Source organism: Polyodon spathula, chromosome 4 (genome assembly GCF_017654505.1).
Source record: "Polyodon spathula isolate WHYD16114869_AA chromosome 4, ASM1765450v1, whole genome shotgun sequence".
Classification (NCBI taxonomy): Eukaryota; Metazoa; Chordata; class Actinopteri; order Acipenseriformes; family Polyodontidae; genus Polyodon; species Polyodon spathula.
Genome location: NC_054537.1, coordinates 43,953,527 through 43,975,472, shown reverse-complemented (window position 1 = coordinate 43,975,472; position 21,946 = coordinate 43,953,527). Strand labels below are relative to the sequence as shown.

At 39.3% G+C, this 21,946-nt stretch overlaps 1 protein-coding gene across 1 annotated transcript in view; it reads right to left on the bottom strand.

Annotated features, from left to right (window-relative positions):
• The window catches only part of hecw1b (HECT, C2 and WW domain containing E3 ubiquitin protein ligase 1b), a 145,425-nt gene that overhangs the window by 88,580 nt on the left and 34,899 nt on the right, over positions 1 to 21,946 (bottom strand). Inside the window, exon 5 of the mRNA XM_041247968.1 lies at positions 6,831 to 6,906. Within this exon, the coding sequence (XP_041103902.1) occupies positions 6,831 to 6,906 (76 nt within the window). The remainder of the gene's footprint in view (positions 1 to 6,830; positions 6,907 to 21,946) is intronic.

Below are 21,946 nucleotides of genomic sequence, written 5' to 3'. Positions count from 1 at the left end.
CCGTCCTTGCAAATCAAACTGACTGGCTTCTTAACTGTATCGTGACTGAAAGAATTCACAAACGTTCGAACGAGAAAACTTGGTGAAGCAGCAACACGCTGCTGTTCTTGGTGTTTGTCGACACTGTATACTCTTGCCACACATGCCACACATGTAGGCTCATGTCCCCGTACTATGTCAACAAAGCGAGCTGACACTTTGCACATGTGGCTCGACTTTACCCAATCAGAATCCTGGCCAGCGCAAGAGTCAGTATGCTGAAAGAACGAGTAACGCGATGCTTCTGGGCAATGTAGTGGAGTAAAAAGTACAATATTTTCTAAACAAATGTACTTGAGTAAAAGTATCCCAAAAATAAAGTACTTAAGTACAGATCCCAAAAACAAATACTTAAGTCGTGTAACAAAGTATTTCTACTGCGTTACTTTCCACCCTCGTTTAATACATATTTCTAGCTCTTTGGCTATGTCAGATATTTCTGTATAACCCCTTGTCAATAAAACAACTGCACTTCAAGAGCTTTATCCTTAAGAAAAAAGATTATCAGTATAAGACTATACAGAACACTAGGAAACTATGTTTTCTTTTTTTTACAAAGCACACACATTACACAGCTATAATGAAATAAATCTACTCTTAAAAGATGCAATATACAAACATAAAAAAAAGTCTTCATTATTTATAGTAGCAGTAAATCATTTTGTTTTCCAAATGTTATTTTAACATGTTGTGCAGCTTTGTGACAGCATCAGTATCTCAATCTAAATTTAAGGCTGTATAAGAGGTATCATTTTGGATTTGGTTATTACACTTTTAAATACCCAAAGCACAAAATCTGAAGCTCAGACCTCAATGATTTCAGTTAATTAACAGTAAGTAGTAAAAAATGCAGCAAACTCAGGAGAGCCATACTTGGAGTGAAGTGGCACATTGTCACAAGGCATAAAAGGTACAGTCAGTCACATGAGATACAAACGGTTTAGGAAGGAACAGCACGGCTTACTAACAAAGAAGTGATGCGATGCACAATTAATTTAAATAAGTCTGTAACCTTTATTTTTTGAGTCATATATATATATATATATATATATATATATATATATATATATATATATATATATATATATATATATATATATATCACTCGGTGAGTAACGATAAGGTTGTCCCCCGCGCGTACCAACGACCGTAGGTCGGACTTCCCTGGTAACGTCTAGTGAACCCCTTAAGGACCGCCTTGACTCTGTTTACTTCCTTATCTTTCCGAGACAAGAATCCTATCAACAGTAACTCGAGGCTCTTTTAAATGATTAGGATATTTGTCATTGAGCTTTTGGTATGACTGTTTATTGATTTTTGACCATTCTTCAATGCAAAATTGTTCCAGTTCATTCAAACTCTGAGGACTTCTCCTGTGCTTTCTTTGACTCATACCAAATATTTAGATCAGGACTTTGACTAGGCCATTCCAGAACCTTGATTTTATTCTTCTTTAACCATTCTGAGGTAAATTTTGATGTGTGCTTTGGATTATTGTTGTATTGGAACGTCCAATTGCGATTTAAACCAAGTTTTGTCGAGGGTTTCAGATGATTGGCCAGTATCTTTTGGTATGCTATATAATCCATTTTACCATGTATTGGAACTAAATTTCCTGTGCAGCCCCATAGAAGGATATTACCACCTCCATGCTTGACAGTAGGAAAAACAGCCTTTCTAGAAACATAACAACTATCAGTGTGGCCAAATTCCTCGATTTTTGTTTCATCAATCCACAAAACCTTTGACCAGAACTCATATCCATCATTCAAATGCCGCTTTGCAATCTTTAAATGATTGTCCTTGTGACGTTTTCCTAAGAGTGGCTTTTTTCTTGGCCTGCGACCATTGAGACCTTCACCATGCAATACCTGACCTGTGGTTGAAACGGAAACCCCAGTTCCACTTGCATCCAATTCACTTTGAATATCTTTGGCAGTCAATCTCAGATTGTTATTAACCTTCCTCACAATTCTTTTTCTTCTTCTTGGTGAAAGAACCTTCTTTCTTTCCGACCAAGGGAGCGTTGAGACAGTACCATGAGTCTTGTACTTCTTGATAATAGAAACAATAGTTGAAAAAAAAAATAACACTAAGAGTGCAAAGATAGTTATTTAAAATAACCATTAAAATAGCCTATATGTAAATGGCTTAATTAGTCTTATCAATTATTTAACAATGTGTCCCGGTTTTGAGCTTTGAAAATCTGGTCACCCTAATGATCTTTGTAACCCAGTTTGTTTGAGGAAAATAAAATACCATGCAACTCACAGCAAACAAACAATCTTTTTCAATAAAAAAACAAGAAAAATGACATTAAAACTATGATATTTAAAACAACGATCATTAATAATTTCCCCCCAAAAACAGCACACACAGCTTCATTTTATGTATTTAAGTTTAGGAAAAAACACTACTTTCTGCATATTATGTTTATTAACTATTAATTATTCTAGTGAGCTCTAATAGACGGTACATGCCCACTGGAATGTCTCAGCACCAACTGTGAATCAAATTTAACATCAATCCTTGTGTATACCAGCTTTTTTAAAATTACATTCCTGCTTACAGTTAAATTGACAACATGACAAATTACCCAAACTCTGAGTCTATTTGTATAAATTTTTATAGAATTGGGCACGTCCTCACCCATTGTCACCTAAAACACCCGATCCAACTACTAGTGTTGAAAACCTGCTACAATAATATTAATAATCTTTATTTTCATATAGCGCCTTTCATAGTGGACCACCATTACAAAGCACTTTACAAGACACAAGACTAGTACTATACAATTAACTAAACCCTAGTACTACAAGTAATAATAGAGAAATGAGCTTGAAAACCTAGAACTGCAAAGAAATGAACTAAGAACAAGACAACAAACCAAATGGTCAGTATCATTTTTTAAGAGTCGGTTTGCTGAAAAGCATTTTGAAACTGCTAGTGCGACCGTACTGAAGGATCAACTTAGACAGTTGTATGTCTCTGTAAGGAATGCAAAAGTAAACAAGTACAATGTGCAAAGTTACATCTCTATCGGAGCTGGCATAAATAGGTTTCATAATCATCGTCCTAACAGTAGAAACATAAATATCTTGCACAATACTGATTTTACTTCAGCAAACATTTTATCGTTTTTATCGGATTGATTTAAAAAAATGCACAGGGAAGGGAATGACAAATCTGAAAAGCATGATCTAAATCTGATCTAGAGAAATTTAAATCATCTTGCATCTTGAATATCAGTGAACCAAGGGAACTGTTTAATATACAGTTACACTTTGCCCATTGTGGCAGAGAAGGTCTGCGATCGTCAGATTGGCCTCAGAAAGTTGCTATTTTAAAGCAAAAGTCGCCAAACAATCATAGTACATAGACACACCAACAACTACACATACTAATGCAGTGGTATAGTCCTAAATCTAAAAGAGCCGGAACACTAGGGGGGAGAGCGAGTGTGCCGGTTCATGTGAAATGTGGTCTCCCCAGACTAAATTTGATAGATCAGCTTATGAAAAATTGCTCTCTCGACCTGGACTAAATTTCATATATTGAAAAGAAATATTTAGCTTTCAAGAATTACATTTTAAGCATTATTATTTATAGGATTTACAGTTAGGGAAAGGTTAAACACTCAGTTGGTTTGAAACGTCTAGTGATATGGTTGCAAATATCAAATGAATATCAAACTTCAAAGCAACTTTAACACAGGCGACACCATGTTGTTGGTTTGTTTAGAACCAGGTTCATGGTTGTTAAGCCTGTTGCTAAGCAAATGAAGCATTGACTTTCCTTGCATATTCAAATGGGGCGGGGCAATATTGGATTTCATTTTAATTACCCTGACAATGATTCTAAAAAGGACTGACAATGATACTAATAGGACTATATTTAGCGACAAATTCACTACTGTACAGTACTGGAGACAATACTGGAGACAAGAGAAATCATGTAACAGGACACCGTAATTCACAGCTACTGGACAGCAAATGTTCAGCAAAAACACAATTGGTGTACAATACTATACTCGGCTGGATTCTCTAAACCAACCAGTCAAATCAATACAAGTTCAAGGTGAACCTAGGCTTTAAGGTGTTTTTTTTTTAAAGAAAACAATGGTAAAAAAATTAATTTTCTAATAGCAATAGTGCCTTGACTTTCGTTAGCGCACTTGCCTTTGGCTCGGGACGCATAACTCCTATCGTGGTCAGCTATCACACGGTACAGCCATCAGCGACGGGCACGATTGTTTAATTTGATGAAGTTTGTAACCCGATAACTTTACATTTTGAAGTGCATAAGCATGTTATTTCTCAAATATATATATATATATATATATATATATATATATATATATATATATATATATATATATATATAATGTTATGTTCATATATATAAGTCATATAATCTTTATAGGACATTTTCAAGGGTTTCCCAATTTCACTTTCTGAAAGACGGTAACAAATTCGTTTTTAGTTAAAAAGTCAATTGATAACACTCTAAGTCAAAGTCCAAATAAATAAATAATAAAAAAAAAAAAAAAAAAATTTGGGGCAAACAGTATAACCACATAGTCAAAACAAAAAATTAATATAGTCAACGTATGCAAAACTCTTGAGTTAAAAAATAATATATATATATATATATATATATATATATATATATATATATATATATATATATATATATATATATATATATATATATATAGTTTAAATAAAAAAAAAAAAAACTTTCACACTTTTTAAATTTTATTTTATAGGAAAACTACTTAAAATGTATTACCATGTATCAGGTGTATTTTTATACTCACATTTTTGTAAATGTTTTTTACACATATAATATAATAATAAAGCAGTGGCGCTGTTTACATTTCTGATTGTCTTAGACTGTAGTGGCCCCAGGAATATGAAAACCCGTTGCCTATAGGGAGGTAATTTTACTTATATATTATTGGTGAATCATTATTTTATTTTGCTTAGTCATAAAATGACAACATATTGCATACTATTCACCACTTAAAACCAAATATTAAAACAGGAGATAAGTTACATGTGACAATGCAGAATAAAGTGGTGAATTTCCAGAATAATTCTCATCATTCTCATGTTTTATTAAAGTTGTATGACCCCACACTTTCAGAACTTGTCTGAAACAACCAAGAGGTGATACTTATCATTGTTGTTTTAGACTGAAAAATTACATATGAAAGAAAAACAAGTATTATTTCACACAGTTAATAACTTGTGCTGTATTTTGAAGAGGGACATTTACACAGGTTTTGGTTACAGTGGGTGGTAAAAAAACAAACAAACCAAAAAACAATTAAGTATTAACAAAGTCCTAGCTAAATCTAGCTTTGACATGCTCACTGAAAGGCACTATAGGAAAATGTATTTGAATGAAAAATTTAGTGCCAAAGAGCCACACACCTGTAACAAATGCAGTTTATTAAATAGGACCGCCAGCACAAGAACAATTGCCCCACTGGTCTACTAAAACACAATGTCAGTATAGGACTTTAAATCACTGACAGCTTAGACAACTGGAGCGTTGATGTGAAGGATACAGATTAGTACAATAAGACCAGTGATGTATGGTGCACCTTTATTGCAGCACTTTAAAAAAAAAACCTTTTGCATGAGCAAGTTTTCACTACCACACAACATACAATAGGTCAACATCTTATTAGGAGGCATATTCAGAAATATGCCTCCAAATTATCTTAAGTGATTGGTGTAATTATCTTAAGTGACCAAAATAAATGTTTCAGTCCTTTAAATCGAAAAAGTCAGAGCAATGCATCATTCTAGAAATATATTTAAAAACAGAAAAGGGTGAACAATAGCATCAGTCTCTCCTAAGATGCCTCCTTTCTTCAGGGACGAACCTAGTACTTGAAAGCAGGTTATGGTACATAGAACCCTGCTATTGATCCATAATTTAAAAAAACTAAATAAAAACAAACCTAATTGCTAGTTGGAAAGCATGCCATTTTCCTTGAGTTCAATAAATACTTGTTGACATGACTGATAAAACAAACAGTAGGTGTCTATTGAGCTAGCTGAAAACACATTAAATACACCACTGCTGGCAGAATTTTTTTTTCCTCATTTAGTAATTCATAATTTGTACTGTTTTGGTTTTTGGGTGCAGTTTATTTTATTTAGGGCAGAATGAAAATAAACTGTCCCTCCTCTGAAAGCAAATATTATTATACCGCAAGAAATAATCTCTGACATTAGTCAAGGGGAGGGAGTTTAGGATTTATACTGGAGCAAGACAGGGGAGAGAGTTTTAGAGTCGACAACGGCAAATATGCATTATCAGGGTGTGGCTTGGGATTGCATTAGCTCTGGTCGGGGTGCTCTTCAGTTGTGATTTCTGCCGTGCCCTGCAATGAAGGTGCCCCTGTTGAGATGCTCCACGGCTGATCCAGGACAAAGTGGATACAACAGATACTACTGTTTTTCCATAATGTGCTACATTTACTGCCTAAATTGCAAGGATGTTAAAACACAAACGCATTTAAATGAAAAGACTAAAATAAAAAAAAGCTGCTAAATATTAGACTAATTGCTAAAAAAAATGATAAAAATAGTTTTTGAGGTTAATTAACCACTAAACACACATTGCATAGCCAAATGAAGGGTCTAGCTTCTGCCTCATCATTAAACACATCAGCACACAGACAGTGTGACAAATTACAATAAACCATACCAATGTCAGCCATAATAAGATACATGCAGTTATCTGTTTAATTAAACATCCTTCAGTGTGCTTACCTGACAGAGAAAAACTGATCAGTCTTCGACTCCCTTGACTCTGTGCCACTTCTTCACTGGTGATGGGTTTAAAGATCTGCATAGAAAAGGGAAAATATCAGTTTGGCTTATGAGATGTCTCCCTCTCCAAACAAATACATACAAATCCATTACGGCCATAAAGGAAATGTCTGAATCAATAGCATGCGTCCATTAGAGCACTATTGATCAAAACATACAGGAAATGGCCTTGCCGAAGAACTGGATCCTCCCCCAGGAGCACCTTTTGGTAGCAGATTTCATCGTTCAGTCCTTTTTTTTTTTCAAAAGAAGAGAATATTTTAATGACGGCTCAAATTGCTATTCATGAAATAATCAATAGAAACAAGTAAGCAGCATGTGCCATTTTTACAGTGCAGTTAAGTGATCAGGATTGTTCAAATTAGCTGCAAAAAAATTGGATGCAAATCACTTGTTTTTCAAAAATAACAGAAACCCAGCCATGCAGATCTCCTTTATTTTTGATTAATGTATACATAAATCAAATTCCATGTTTGGATTGGTTATAAAAATGCTACATAACTACAGATTATTTTACAAAGGATCTTGTAATCTTTATCTTGTGTGAGGTGAATAAATGACCATATTGTAAAGAGAACTATCAGCGGGTAGACAGATGTACCACAAAACAACACAGTGTTGAAATGAGATGCCCTCTTAATGGAGAACATATTTATGCTTATGATCTATTCAATTAACAAAGTTGAATGCATGTATTTCTGCCTCTATTTACTGTATGCACCAGTGGATCTTGGTAATTGGAAGTCCCTTCTATAAAAAGTATTAATGCATCATCCACTTTAGAGGGCAATTAGAAAAGATAATGCTCAAAAGCTCTCATACAGAACGAAGGTGATTGTTTAAATAATTGATCAAATGTCTTGTGAGATATGAGTTGTATGTTTTAATATATATTCTTAAAGAAGTCTGTTTGTATAAATGTGAAAGATTTAAGATGCCCTTGCATTTAAGACACAACCCAAATTTCCCACCCTCAATTTGAGGAAAAATAAATCATCAAATAAATATGCATTTACAACCTCAATTAAGTATATGGAGGCAGTTTGCGGCCGTTTGCTATCACACAGAGCATTAAAGTTATGTGATGCTTCACATTTCCAGTTGTGATTACTAACAATTGTTTTTCTCCCAATTTGTGTACTGTGGTATTGCTTGCAATGTCGAAAAATACAGAGGTTTGATCAGCATTTCCAATCTGTCCAAGCTGGTGCTGTTTGTTAGAAACACTGAAATTGTAAAACCTTCTCTTTCAATTCCTCAGGAAGCTAATGACTCTTCATTGAAAATGGCTGCCTGTATATCATGGATGATTCGAGACCAGGCAATAACGTTTTGGTTCGTCTTTTCTCGGCAGTCAGTCACGTTGCTGTTTGTGTACTCAGGTAGTCACATCTTTTGTTAATGATTTTAATACACACATCACTATAATGTACTCAAATTTAAGGCTATTTTTAGATGAAAACAATGGTTTAAAAAGTGTGTCTTAAATTCGAAGGAATACAGTAATTGTTCAAATATGTTCACGTTAATTCTTATGTAGCAGGGGGAGATCTGTGCTGTCTCTGCTGGCGTGTTCATAGTGCTGCAGGAAGAGGGCAACAGTTGTCCAATAATCGCCTGTGAGTCATGGCAGTGACACAGGGAGGTGGGAAAGGGGGTGTGTGGACGTTCCCTCTCTCTGAATGGCTGGGAGGCGGGTTGGGGAGATTGTTAGCCCTATAAGATAATGCTCTACTGTTTCCTCAGGTCTGCCCTTTCAGACGCACTGTATGTGTGGAAGCGCTGGTCGAGGACCAAGAACCAGCTGGGAGAAAGACACCAACCCACAAGCCAGACAGTGACAGTGGGGAACACTTGAGCAGACCCCCGAAATATTGTTTAGAGCAGGCAGGAAGCCACTAGAGTAGGTCGGTGATCCGGGTCGTACGCGTAGCGGCGACCGGGATAACACTGCCATGTGCAGCACCTTTTATTTGTAGTTTTATTACTGTTTTATTTTCCTTTTTCCTTTCGCCTTCTGTTTTCATTATTATTTTGAGCACCTGCAAGTGCGCCCACAGTTAATTTATTTACCAGCTTTGGTATTTCCCGTGGTGCTATCTATCATCGTTGATAGATAGCCCACGGGCAACAGTGCCCTCTGCAGGTAAAAAGTGCCGAAAATAAAACTGGGCACTGGTGTGGTCTTTCAAGTACTTCTATTCTGTCTCCCGTGTCAGGGAATTACCCACCACCCTCCCACACCTTACTACACAGCTTGACAATATAAAGTTGAAAGTCTTGTATTTTGATAATATATTTGCTATTTTCATTTTTTTTTTTTTAAACAAAAACAGAAAGTAAATAATCTTATCTTCCCTGTTTGCCCAATATGGCATCTCTGTAGGATGGGTTCATATATAGGGACCACAGGTTGACCATTGGGGGGGTAGGCAGCATGTGTGCATACCTGTTATAGATGGTTCAAAGATTCTAATATTGGTAAAGGTGTCTTGTCCCATACAGATTTAACATCAGTTGTCACATAATTCTGTTACTACCCATATTGAAAATATCAGTATGGTTTTTTTTTTTTTTTGTTAATCTTATCAAACATTATTTGGAAAAGGCTTTTACCAGCTTAATTTTCCCCAGAGCCATCTTAGCAGTTTGCTTACAGAGCTTTCAGAATGTTTTAAGTGCACATAAATGTGCTGCTTTCTCCCTGTTTATATACACATCATTTTGGAATGGTTATGAAATTATAAATGATGAATGACACAGAATTTTTAAGAGGACATCTTGCACATTTTTTTTTTTATTTACACTTCCACTTACTAGGCTTACACTGTAAGATCGACATGAGGACATTATTATCCGGTTCAGTGAGGAAGCAATTAAACACTTATGTGATGCATTGAAAACATACTTGCAGATTGCAACATATTGTATTCATGATACAACCTTGCAATGAAAGACAAGCCAGACAGATGTGCTGGTGATTTTCAGCACTATCAATATGAGTGTTCTTGAAATTAGCAACAGCAGCAATGCATTTGCTTCAGTAGCTGTACCACAAGATGAAACCCAGTTATTCTGTATCTTATTTTATACCACTACTGAAACAGTACAGCATGAAAAACAAACACTAGTCCACATTTGCAAAAAAAATAAAATAAATAAATAACTACTTCCATCTGTTTCATCATAACATTCCAATTTTCAACTTCTACAACTGCCCATAGGGAAAGATCTACCACTCATGATCCAGAGGTCTTAAACAACCCCTTCAGTGCTAAGGGAGGTTATTAATGCTCTGTACACAACGAAGATTCAGCAAATAACCTCCATTTGTTACCTGGATACTATGACCGTGTTAATGTATTTTAAAAAAGTATATGAGGCTACTACAATATTAGAAGAATCACTTGCAGGAATTGTATTTAACAGAAAAATGTTACCATCTAGAGTGTAAACAATGCTTTTTGCAACACCTGGGATATATAGTTTCAGTAGATCTAAATTGTGGCAGATCTGAATACCATAGTCCTTTAAATCACTAAAAAAAGACCCTCTCTGACACTTGATATATAATAATAGACAGAAATGCAGTAATCGATTGGTAGATGTTGAATTTTAATAACCGTGGGGTATTTCAATCATTTTGCTATGATCACATTTGAAACAATGTACAAATTGTATTAATGGTTCTAAAGTAAAAGTGAAACTTGTCATCCACTTTCAGATTGAGAGTGGATTTTCAATGTTGTGTGACAGTGTGACTGGCTTGCGGTGAAGTAACAGGCAGGAGACTCTGGTTGCAGTTGCAAATGAAGCTGTTCCTTTTATTTTCCCCACACGGGAGTAAAGAAACAAATACCAAAATATATTAAAAAACAAACAAAATAAACCTAGCTCTTGTTTGAGCGCTAATTGTGTCTTTTCTTGTTCCTGCCTACAGTCAGGACGGCTAAGCCATTTACCTGACAAGATAAAAAATCCCAACAGATGGTACTACACATTATATGTGTTAGAACACTGGTCTTACTCGTTCGTAGTTTTCAACTCTCTGTTCAGAATTATAGTATCCTACGATACCTAAACAAGCCCAAACCTGTTTTTTGATAACAGGTCGGTGCCAGTTCCTAATGGCCTCGACTTTTTAAATTTGGGGTTTGACTAAACCATTACCCATCAAATAGCGAGTCTCAGCTAAGCCGACATAACATTTTTCAGGATTTGTTGCGAGTCCTTACTGCTTTACCCAAAATAAGAAAGAAACTTCCTGCAAGTATTGCATACTATTAATGCTTATTAAGGCTATATAAAAAGTTAAGCCATGATATTGAGTTGAAATATAGATGTGCATGTGATTAGACAACAAATATCTTTCTGTATAACTGTTAGTTAAAAACTGTTCAAGAAATAATGTCTTCTATGTAATACTATAGGAGTTACTTTGTCACATGTAAGAGTACTGAAAAATACATTAGATACGAAATCACATGTTTCAGAAATGAAGCATTGCTTTTTTAAGAACCACAACTTAATGTTTGTTTCTTGTTTGTTTGTTTATGGGGAACCACGGAACAGATCACATTGTATTGTATATATATATATATGTAAACGATCCTCGCCACTCACGCTGTTCGTTGCCCCTTTAAAACAGACCCAGGACACAAAAATTGAGTTTTCACGGTGCTGACGCGCACTTTTTAATAAATACAGACAAAATTAAACAAACAGAAATAAACACCTAGCTCTCTTTTAGAGCACTAACTAAACACAGACTGGATCCTAGCTAACCACAGGACGGCTAAGCCGTTTACCTGTCACACAAAAACTCAAACTCACGTTCCACACAATACCTTCCTTTGATACGACTGCTCTCTCACACACGCACACACACACTCGGGCTCTTTCCTCAGCAGCTCTGAGCAAATTGGCTGCCTCTCGAATACCCTGCACCTGGCTTCAATTTACAATTGGCACCAGGTGCAGGGGATTAACTAAACAATGAAAACAATTAACACAATTAAAACCCTTAGCCCAAACACCCAACAGTGCATTTTCACATGGATTTAGCAGGGAGGAATTTTAACCCCCTCCCTGCTATCTTACTATATATATATATATATATATATATATATATATATATATATATATATATATATATATATATATATATGTATATATATATATATATATATATATATATATATATATATATATATATATATATATATATATATATATATATATATATATATATATATATATATATATATAGTAACACAGCAGGGAGGGGGTTAATAACTTCCCTGCATAAAACATGTGTGTATGCACATTTTGATTAATTGTGTAATTATTATTTTATTGTTAATTATCCCCTACACCTGGAAGCAATTGTTTTTTCTGAACAGGGAAACAGCCTAGCTGTGTCAGGGGGTTAGTTAGCAGTCCTTTGTTGGAGTAGTTTTTTTTGTTTGTTTATTTTTTTGTTTTGGCACTGGACGCAATAAACACATGCTACGGTGTTTCGCTGCAACTCCTGTGTTTCGCGTATTTCCTGCTGTTGGTTGCCTTGGCCATCGGTCACTCTACCACATATGGTGACAGTGGTGGGATTGCGCACCCTGTAGTTTGGGAGGAGTATTGCAGTTGGAAAATACTTATGAGTTTGGAAGAACTGGTAAAAGCCACAGTGGCTTTGCAGCAACAGATGGTGGTACAGGTTGCAGCCCAACAGGAGGCAACCCAAGCAATCCAACAGCGACACCAACAGCAATTTGCAGCCCAGCAAGAAGTCATACAGAAGCTGCTGGCTCACCTGATAAAGGGTCAGAGTGAACAACAAGCACTGGTCAGCGTCTCACTACGGCAGAAGCAATCCGACCCAATGAGACCCAGCCATGTACTACAGAAGATGATGCCTGGAGTTGACGTCGAGGCCTACTTGCTGGCCTTTGAGAGAGTGGCTACCCGAGAGTCATGGCCAAAACCGCAGTGGGCAGGTACGGTTGCACCATTCCTTATTGGAGATGCTCAGAAAGCCTATTATGATCTCGAGTCAGATGCTGCCTAGGCTTATGATCGACTGAAGGCTGAAATTCTGGCAAGGGCAGGAGTAACCTTGTGGTGAGAGCTCAGAGGCTCAATGCCTGGAGGTACAATGAAAAGCGAGAACCATGTTGCAAATGTTCGACCTTATTCATCAGTGCAGTGCATTCTAAGTACGGCTTTTGCTTGGAATTATTCCTATATTCTACATCACACAACGTCATTAACCTGGTAGACGGCAGCAAATTCGTCACTATATATATATATATATATATATATATATATATATATATATATATATATATACACACACACACACACACACACACACACACACACACACACACACCTCTGGTAGAAATTAAGAGACCACTGCAAAATTATCAGTTTCTCTGGTTTTACTATTTATAGGTATGTGTATGGGTAAAATGAACATTTTTGTTTTATTCTATAACTACTGACAACATTTCTCCCAAATTCCAAATAAAAATATTGTCATTTAGAGCATTTATTTGCAGAAAATGACAACTGGTCAAAATAACAAAAAAGATGCAGTGTTGTCAGACCTCGAATAATGCAAAGAAAATAAGTTCATATTCATTTTTAAACAACACAATACTAATGTTTTAACTTAGAAGAGTTCAGAAATCAATATTTGGTGGAATAACCCTGATTTTCAAGCACAGCTTTCATGCGTCTTGGCATGCTCTCCACCAGTCTTTCACATTGATGTTGGGTGACTTTATGCCACTCCTGGTGCAAAAATTCAAGCAGCTCGGCTTTGTTTGATGGCTTGTGACCATCCATCTTCCTCTTGATCACATTCCAGAGGTTTTCAATGGGGTTCAGGTCTGGAGATTGGGCTGGCCATGACAGGGTCTTGATCTGGTGGTCCTCCATCCACACCTTGATTGACCTGGCTGTGTGGCATGGAGCATTGTCCTGCTGGAAAAACCAATCCTCAGAGTTGGGGAACATTGTCAGAGCAGAAGGAAGCAAGTTTTCTTCCAGGACAACCTTGTATTTGGCTTGATTCATGCGTCCTTCACAAAGACAAATCTGCCCAATTCCAGCCTTTCTGAAGCACCCCTAGATCATCACCGATCCTCCACTACATTTCACAGTGGGTGCGAGACACTGTGGTTTGTAGGCCTCTCCAGGTCTCCGTCTAACCATTAGACGACCAGGTGTTGGGCAAAGCTGAAAATTGGACTCATCAGAAAAGAAGACCTTACTCCAGTCCTCTACGGTCCAATTCTTATGGTCTTTTGCAAACCTCAGCCTGGCTCTTCTTTGCTTCTCATTGATGAAGGGCTTTTTTCTAGCTTTGCACGACTTCAGCCCTGCCCCTAGGAGCCTGTTTCGAACCGTCCTCGCCATGCACTTCACCCCAGCTGCCGTTTGCCATTCTTTTTGTAGGTCACTTGATGTCATCCTACAGTTGCTGAGTGACATTCGAATGAGTTGGCGGTCATCCCGGTCAGTGGAGAGTTGTTTTCGCCCTCTGCCGGCCTGTAGCTTTGTTGTCCCCAATGTGTGCTGCTTGACCTTGTTCTTATGAACTGCCATTTTTGAAATTTTAAGGATGGAAGCAACCTGACGCTCACTGTATCCCTCTGCCAGTAAAGCCAGAATAGAACCCTTCTTTTCCTCACTCAAAACTTTCCTTTTCAACTCTTTGTGCATGGCCAATAGTTATTTTTTTATTCCAATTACTTTTGAGGTACTACTAGCACTGTTTTGCCATCCAGCTGGTCCTATTGCAAGAGGATAGTGATGACCACAGGAGTGGTTTTTATACTTTTCCTCGTTAAATAAGATTTGGTTCAGGTGATCCCCTAATCAGTATCTAATTCAGTAGAATGAGGTGTGCCTGTGTTGGAATTCAACAGACACTGGAATGGAATGGCTGCCATACATGTAGAGATGCTGATTTAAGAAAAATTTGCAGTGGTCTCTTAATTGTTTCCAGAGCTGTATATGTGTGTGTGTGTGTGTGTGTATATATATCTAACATTTTATATATATATATATATATATATATATCAAACTTTGTGAACCAATTCACATCCTTGAACTATTTCATATAGTCACAAACACAATTTCTATTCACCTCCAAACTGCTACTGCCCTGAACCAGGTTGCAAAACCATTTTGCATAACAGTTCTTATTTTCCACATTTGGTTAATCATGCTATATTCCATTACACAGCTATGTCCTTTTACATAGTTGGTATGTCAGCAATTTGTATACACTTGAGAATTTTTCCAGGCCTGTGCCGCTTATTGATATTAAGCATGCAGACTAGGCATTTTGCAATTTCGGAAATGATGACTTGTGAAACAAAACTGTAGAAAATATTTTATATTTTTTAAAAAACAGAGGTTATCACATGTAAAAAGGGCTGCTTTTCCTTAAAGTTGTGACACTGGCTAGAATATAGATTTTTCTGCAACCCAATGACATCTGTCAGAATGACAAATTTATGTTTTGTGCTTAAAGCAAAAATATAAATGATAAATTAGATTAACGTTACAGTTAATTTTAGTGCCTCTTGCATCTCGCTGCAGTGCAGATAATGCCTGTGCTGGCATCTACACTCCAGAGCCCAACAGATTTAGAGCTTAGGCAGCAGAGCTGTAAATCACATCTGGCACAGGAATGTCTTACACATCACTAGAGACTGAAATCATTATTGTTATTCACAACTCATTGCTCTGTGGGATCAGTTTACAAATGCAGTGTCTTCTTGCTTTTTTAAAAGGCTTTTATTTATGTTTTTTGATTAATTGAAAAAAAGGTATGCTTTAGTGTTCAACTACTTATTTATTGATTTCAAAATTCCCTATTGGGGAACCTGCTCAATTACATCTACGTTATGTTGATTGCCTGTCTCCCAGTGAATTTAAAAATTGTATTAGTACTGCACCTTTCAACCACATGATCTCACAGCACTTTACATAAACTATACAACAGAATCACTGACGAAGCAGTAAAGAGCAGTAAACTCTGGCACATAAACAACACGACCGGTTTGAACTTGCACACCACTCAACAATTATATTTTGCATATATTTCTGGGAATCCATCAAACTGTAGGCTCATTGTGACTGCTTGCATAGTGTGCCTGCACTCATGAATGCATTTACCTCATGGACAAGTGGAGACGCTTCCTTATCTTTGTAAGTAAGCTCATGTTCACATAAACATGTGTGAAGGAAAACTAAAGCTCATGCTTTAATCTTTAATATATAATTAGTTAAGTCTGTCCAATATATTGACATATATTGAACAAAACACATATATTATTTGTTTATTTAGCAGACTTACAAAGCCTGGATCTAAAAACTCTAACATTTATAGATGTTTTACATTCTGTCAACATGCAAAATTACACAGCTATATTTATCATGGTATTTCACTGGGCGTGAGCTGGGGGGTAGGGATAGGGCAGAAGAAGCAGAAGGGAGCGGTAAGTAGGACAGAGTGCCGGCTAGAAAGGACCGGACCTAGGATAGAAGAGCAGGCGAGGCCCACTCTAGTAGCAGACCAACGAAGCTGGATATGGAAGCTAGGATAGAAGGTGGTCACTGACTGAGGGCAGCGATGCCGACACAACCCAGGGGCGAAGGACCCAGCAACAGAAACCGGATAGAAGGATGGTCACTGACTGAGGGCCACGTCCCGAACTGAGACAGACAGAACGAGCCTTGAGTGAGGCAAGATAAGCGCAGCAACCGAAAGAACAGGACAGGGGGAAGGACAAACAGCCGACAAAGGTCAGGAGGATGGTTAGTAATTTAGTTGGATATGACTATGTGTATACCTGCTGCTCAGTGGAGAGAAAAAAACCCTTGAGGCTGATTAGGAGGGAAAACCTCTAGTGGCCCCGGCAGTACAGGGGCTGCTCGTGGAGAGGAAAAAAAACCCTAGGGGAAAACCACTCCAGGCATGCTAGCATTTTTAGAAGGAGCAGCAACTACATCACGGAAGCATGAATGAATGTAGAAATCCACTGCAGAGGTGGACCAGTTCCCCCACATTCATAATCAGGCTGGGTGGAAGAGGAGAGTCAAGGAGGGAGGCCTGCTCTGGAGGCGAGGGTGGAGAGGAGGGAGGCCTGCTCGGAGGAGAGGGTAGAGTCGAGGATTGAGGCCTGCTCGGAGGTGAGGGTGGAGAGGAGGGAGGGCTGCTTTGGGGGTGAGGTTGGAGAGGAGGGAGCCATGCGAGGAGGCGAGGAGGGAGGCCTGCTCTGGAGGCGAGGGTGGAGTTGAGGAGGGAGGCCTGCTCGGAGGTGAGGCTGGATTCTAGAAGGAGCAGCAAGTATATCAGATAAGGATGAATGAATGTAGGAATCCGCTGCGGAGGAGGACCAGCTCCCCCACATTCGTGATCAAGCTGGGGGGAAGGGGAGGGGGGGTTTGAGAGTCGAGCAGGGAGACCTGCTCTGGAGGCGAGGGTGGAGAGGGGTGAGGCAACTTCGGGGATCAAGCTGGGGGCAGAACCTCTGGGAGGGGGGGTCCGGAGAGTCCCACACCCCAAACTCTCGCGCGTGGAGGAGGGAGGTCTGCGCGGAGGCGAGGGTGGAGTCGAGGAGGGAGGTCTGCTCAGAGGCGAAGGTGGAGGAGATGAGGGAGGCCTGCTCTGGAGGAGAGGGAGGGGTCGAGGCGGGAGGCTTGCTCGGAGGTGAGGGTGGAGTCGAGGAGGGAGGCCTACTCACAAGGCGAGGGTGGAGGAATGAAGGGAAGTCTGCTCGAAGGCGAGGCAAGTGATGATAGGAGTGAGAGGAATCAATGAACAGATGGTCTGAGGAGGAGGTACGGGGGGGGGGTTCGAGAGGCAGCTGATCTCCATGGGTAAATCATTGTAGGGGGAGAAGCGGCTTTTCTGAAGAGTGGAAATTAGCAAATGGAGAATATATGTTATAGACAGACAGGAAGGTGAGGCAGGGGGAAAGCTCTTAAGGATCCCACAGAGGGTCAGGCGGAATGCTGATATGGAGAAACTGGAGGGAGTTGGAGAGAATCCCTAGCACGGACCATGAGAGACAGGTTTTGATTGAAGGGCTATGATTATTCAAATCTGGGTGCAGAGGATTGAAAACGCTGAGCAGGCTGTAGAATAGGAGCTCTTGAACAAGGTGGAGGGCTGCAGACATGTAATGCTGAACAGATTGAAGGAAGTTAGAGAGTAGGAGTCAGTCAAATAGCATCTGGAGAAGCTGAGGATTCTGGACGGGTGTTGTGGAAGCAAATGGGACCAACTGACTGAACTTGGATACCGAAAGTAGAGGCAGAAGGAGAGCTGGAACTGAGGGCTGAGGTGGCAGCTGGACTGAACGAACATGAATCGGCTACTGGGGAAGCACGGCGCCTTTGCGTCCCATATTCTAGAAATATTCTAGTGTTAGTTAATACAGGATCGATCAGCGGTTTGCTACTATCATGTCTGCTTGAAATGGAAAAGGTAAACTCACATTCAGAGATCTGGGTTTCGCAACGCCAGTTATTCTCTTAATAGTGGAAATCCTTAGCTCATAATCAAGACAGATTTCCAGTCTCGTACCACGTCTCAAACCAAGTATTAATGCTGTAACATTTGAGAGGATGAGCGGAGATATGAATAGGATTGCTGAGGAAGTGCCCCGTATTTTGATTAGATGGGTCATTAGCGTTAGCCTTGATTGTGGGAATGCTGCCACGATCTGCATATTGGAGGAATGCCGGAGCATTGTAGGCTCTGGAGAAGTGCAGCTGCAGATTTAAACAGTAAACTAGAGCGACTTTTGAAGCTGCAGTAGTGAGCTGATCTGAAGAGGGAGTGGAGATCTGCTGGAGTGAGGAGCGATTAACAGTAGCGGGCAGGATCTGCTGAACAGAGCAGAGGTCTGAGGAAGAAAACAATGGAGTGCTGTCAGTAGTGTGCAGAGTGGGCTGAAGCAGAGATCTGCAATACAGAACGGAGGAGTACGATCAGTAGAGTGCGGTGGTCTACTGCAGAGGGTAGGGATCTGCTGAATGCAGTAGATATTGGTCTTTCAGAGTTAAGGCAGATTTAGATGGAGTCAGAGATGGGGCTGCTTTTGGACAGAGATGAAGATTGCAGAGATCTGAGACCGCTGCAGAACCAGAGAGGATGAAGAATGTGTTGCTCCAAGGTGTCTGCAAAACCTATTGATTGGTTGAGAGCAGTTTATTGTCTATTTGGGATAGGAGGACATTGACTGGAACGTTGATAAATTGTAGGACATGGTTCCATGACTGACTAGCGGCTCGCGTTGATGAAGTGATGACTTTGATGAAGCTGGTCGGATTGGAGGAGCAGCGCCAGATGAGGAAACACGAATCTGGGAACAGGAGTAAGTCGCAGGAATGGATGAGTGATGCAGGGAAGCAGGATGTTACTATGATGGTAGATACTGTGCATCTCAAAAACAGCTGAGTAAGGTTGCTTCATGACCAGGTCTTTGAAAAGGGGAAGAGTTGAAATTGGAGAATGTTAGTTGCTACAAAAATTTGAGGAGGAGGGGGACTCCTGCGAATCCCTCAGTGTGACAACAAACTGCAGGAATGTATAGAAAAGCTGGAGCGTGCGAGCTTGTGATAGCAAACCAGCTAGAGACTGTATAAAATTTGTGGTGTTATACTGCCATCTAGTGGTTATGATTAGAATTAACCACTGGTTTGAGTGAAGCCAGGTAGAATATATTTGGTTATTGTGATTAAAATCCTTGTCGGTGTAGAACAACAATTGCGTATTCTTTTAGATTTGAATATCTTCGTTACGTGTTTTAGGACAGTTAGTCATAAACATAAATACATTAACACAGTATTTAGATGTCACAATTCGGAGAGTTAAACGAGCCCTCACAGATTGTGAAAGCGCAGCTGCAGCAATCCAGAAGATTGCAGTACTGAGACACGGAGCTCGCAGTACCGGATGAAGCTGCCTGGCCACCATGGCGACTTACCACTCCCCGCGATCGCTCAATGAGGGCATTCCCATGGTAGCCCTGGACTGAGAGGCGCAGGTGGAAAAGTTGCAGAACAGCAGTGTTGTTGAAGCTTGTTGTGACCAGTCGAAAGCACAAGCCGCCACACATTGAAATGGAGTATGAAATTGACTGGATAGGTCTTTAAAACGTTGAACGTAGGTAATAGAAATCCAGGGCAGGATCTTCTGAAGGAACGGTAATTTGTGCTGGCTCTGGGAGCGGAGGAGGGGCGCTTGATTCCAGCGAAGAGTAAAGGAATGTTCAGCTGACAGATCTTTGTGGAGGATTAAAAAGAGGAATTATGGCAAGGCAAACGCTGACGACGGGAATGTCGATGTCTTGCTGAAGGAGCTTTAGAGGTTTTAGTGGAGGGCCAGTCTGTCTAATATAGATGCGGACAAGTTGAGAAATGAAGCTGCGGTTTGGACGATGCTGTTGCTGGGCTGGAGGCTAGAAACAGCAGGAAAGACTAACGCTGGAGCTCCTGCAGCCGAATGGAGAAGCTGAATGACGAGAAGCAGCACCGGAGAAGGTAGGAAAACATTTGATAATATCTTGGGAGCGCTTCGCAGAGAATTGACCTCTAGTGAAAGGCAACGAAGTGTAGATTAGCGTTGAAGCACGAAAAGACGGCGTCTGAGCGTTTGCTACAAAAACGAAACACTAGACAGCGAAGGTGCAAGTGATCAGGGCTTAAATAGAAAATAGGTACTAATTGACAGGAAATTGGAAGCCCCCTGCTGCACACCACCTGAACTACGCTGGGCTAACAATGCACTTTGCTAATTTTGGGTTAAATGAAAATCAAATTGTTAATTTTATAAAACAGCTCAGAAATACTTGTTTTTTTTGTCTGGTTTTCTTTTTTTTTTTTTTTTTTAGCACTGATATATTTAATTGCCATTGACCAGATTTTCTTACAAACATAAATATTTCCATGCAAGTTTCTTTTTTAGTTCAATACATTTGCTCCAATAACATGTCTTGTGTAAAATACTTTTTTGGGTTTCCATTCGCTCAGTTTATTTTACTTGAATAAAGCGGGCTTTTCACCCGACGTCACGCAAATGAAGGGGAAAGGTGGGGGTTGATATGTAAATTAGCTCTGCTCTGTCTTGGGAACAGTGGATGTTTTCCCTTTGTTTCGGGTGCTTGAACCTCCAAACATCCTCTACCAGCAAATTCTTATACCTTGTTATCTAATGCCAATGGCTAGCGAAAGGACGGTTTGGACACATACTCGTCCATCTTGCTGGTGGGAAAAGGTTGTGCTGCATCACTCTTTCACAGATCTGCAGTGGATAGTGTCCTTTCGTGTCACCAGGGCAATGTTCAGAATTACAATGGAATTGGTAAAGGAAGATATGCAGCCATAAAGGAATTACGTATGGTTTCCTGTGCCAGTGGGAAAAAAAGAATGGCGATTGCTCTGTACAGGGTAGTTGACAGGGTGCATGAAACTACAATTCATCGCTGTATTTACAAGTTTGTCAACTCCCTTGTTCAGAGGCACTGCAACACGTATATAGCTATGCCAGATGTAACTGAAGCAAAAAGCATTGCTCTGTGGGACCGTCCTGCTTCTCCTGAACGGCACCTCCTTGTTCATTCCTGCAGGTAGAACTTTTTCGATTTTTTTTAAATTTGTCCCTAGCTTGTTGGACTGTGTGCTCTATTCCTCTTTCGGAGAAGGCATCAACCACTTGTTGTTTTGGGAGATTGAGCTGGCTCAACACATCCAAGTTGCCCGGGTTTCCTTGCTCCAGCAATTTTGAGTGGAGGGCGGACACACGTTGTCTTTGGACACAGCTGGGATCAAAAGCTAGCGAATTCAATTATAGACATTTAGTAATCAGATCACTTGCTCTCGTGTTTAACTTTAGCATAGTTTTTACAGCAAGGGTATTCTCAAACAGCTGCTTTAATATTATAATAAGAGCATAACAGAGTTCATAGTAAGTGATTTTATACAGAACTGTAAACCCACAAGAGATATACAACTAACAGGCCAGTCACAGCAAA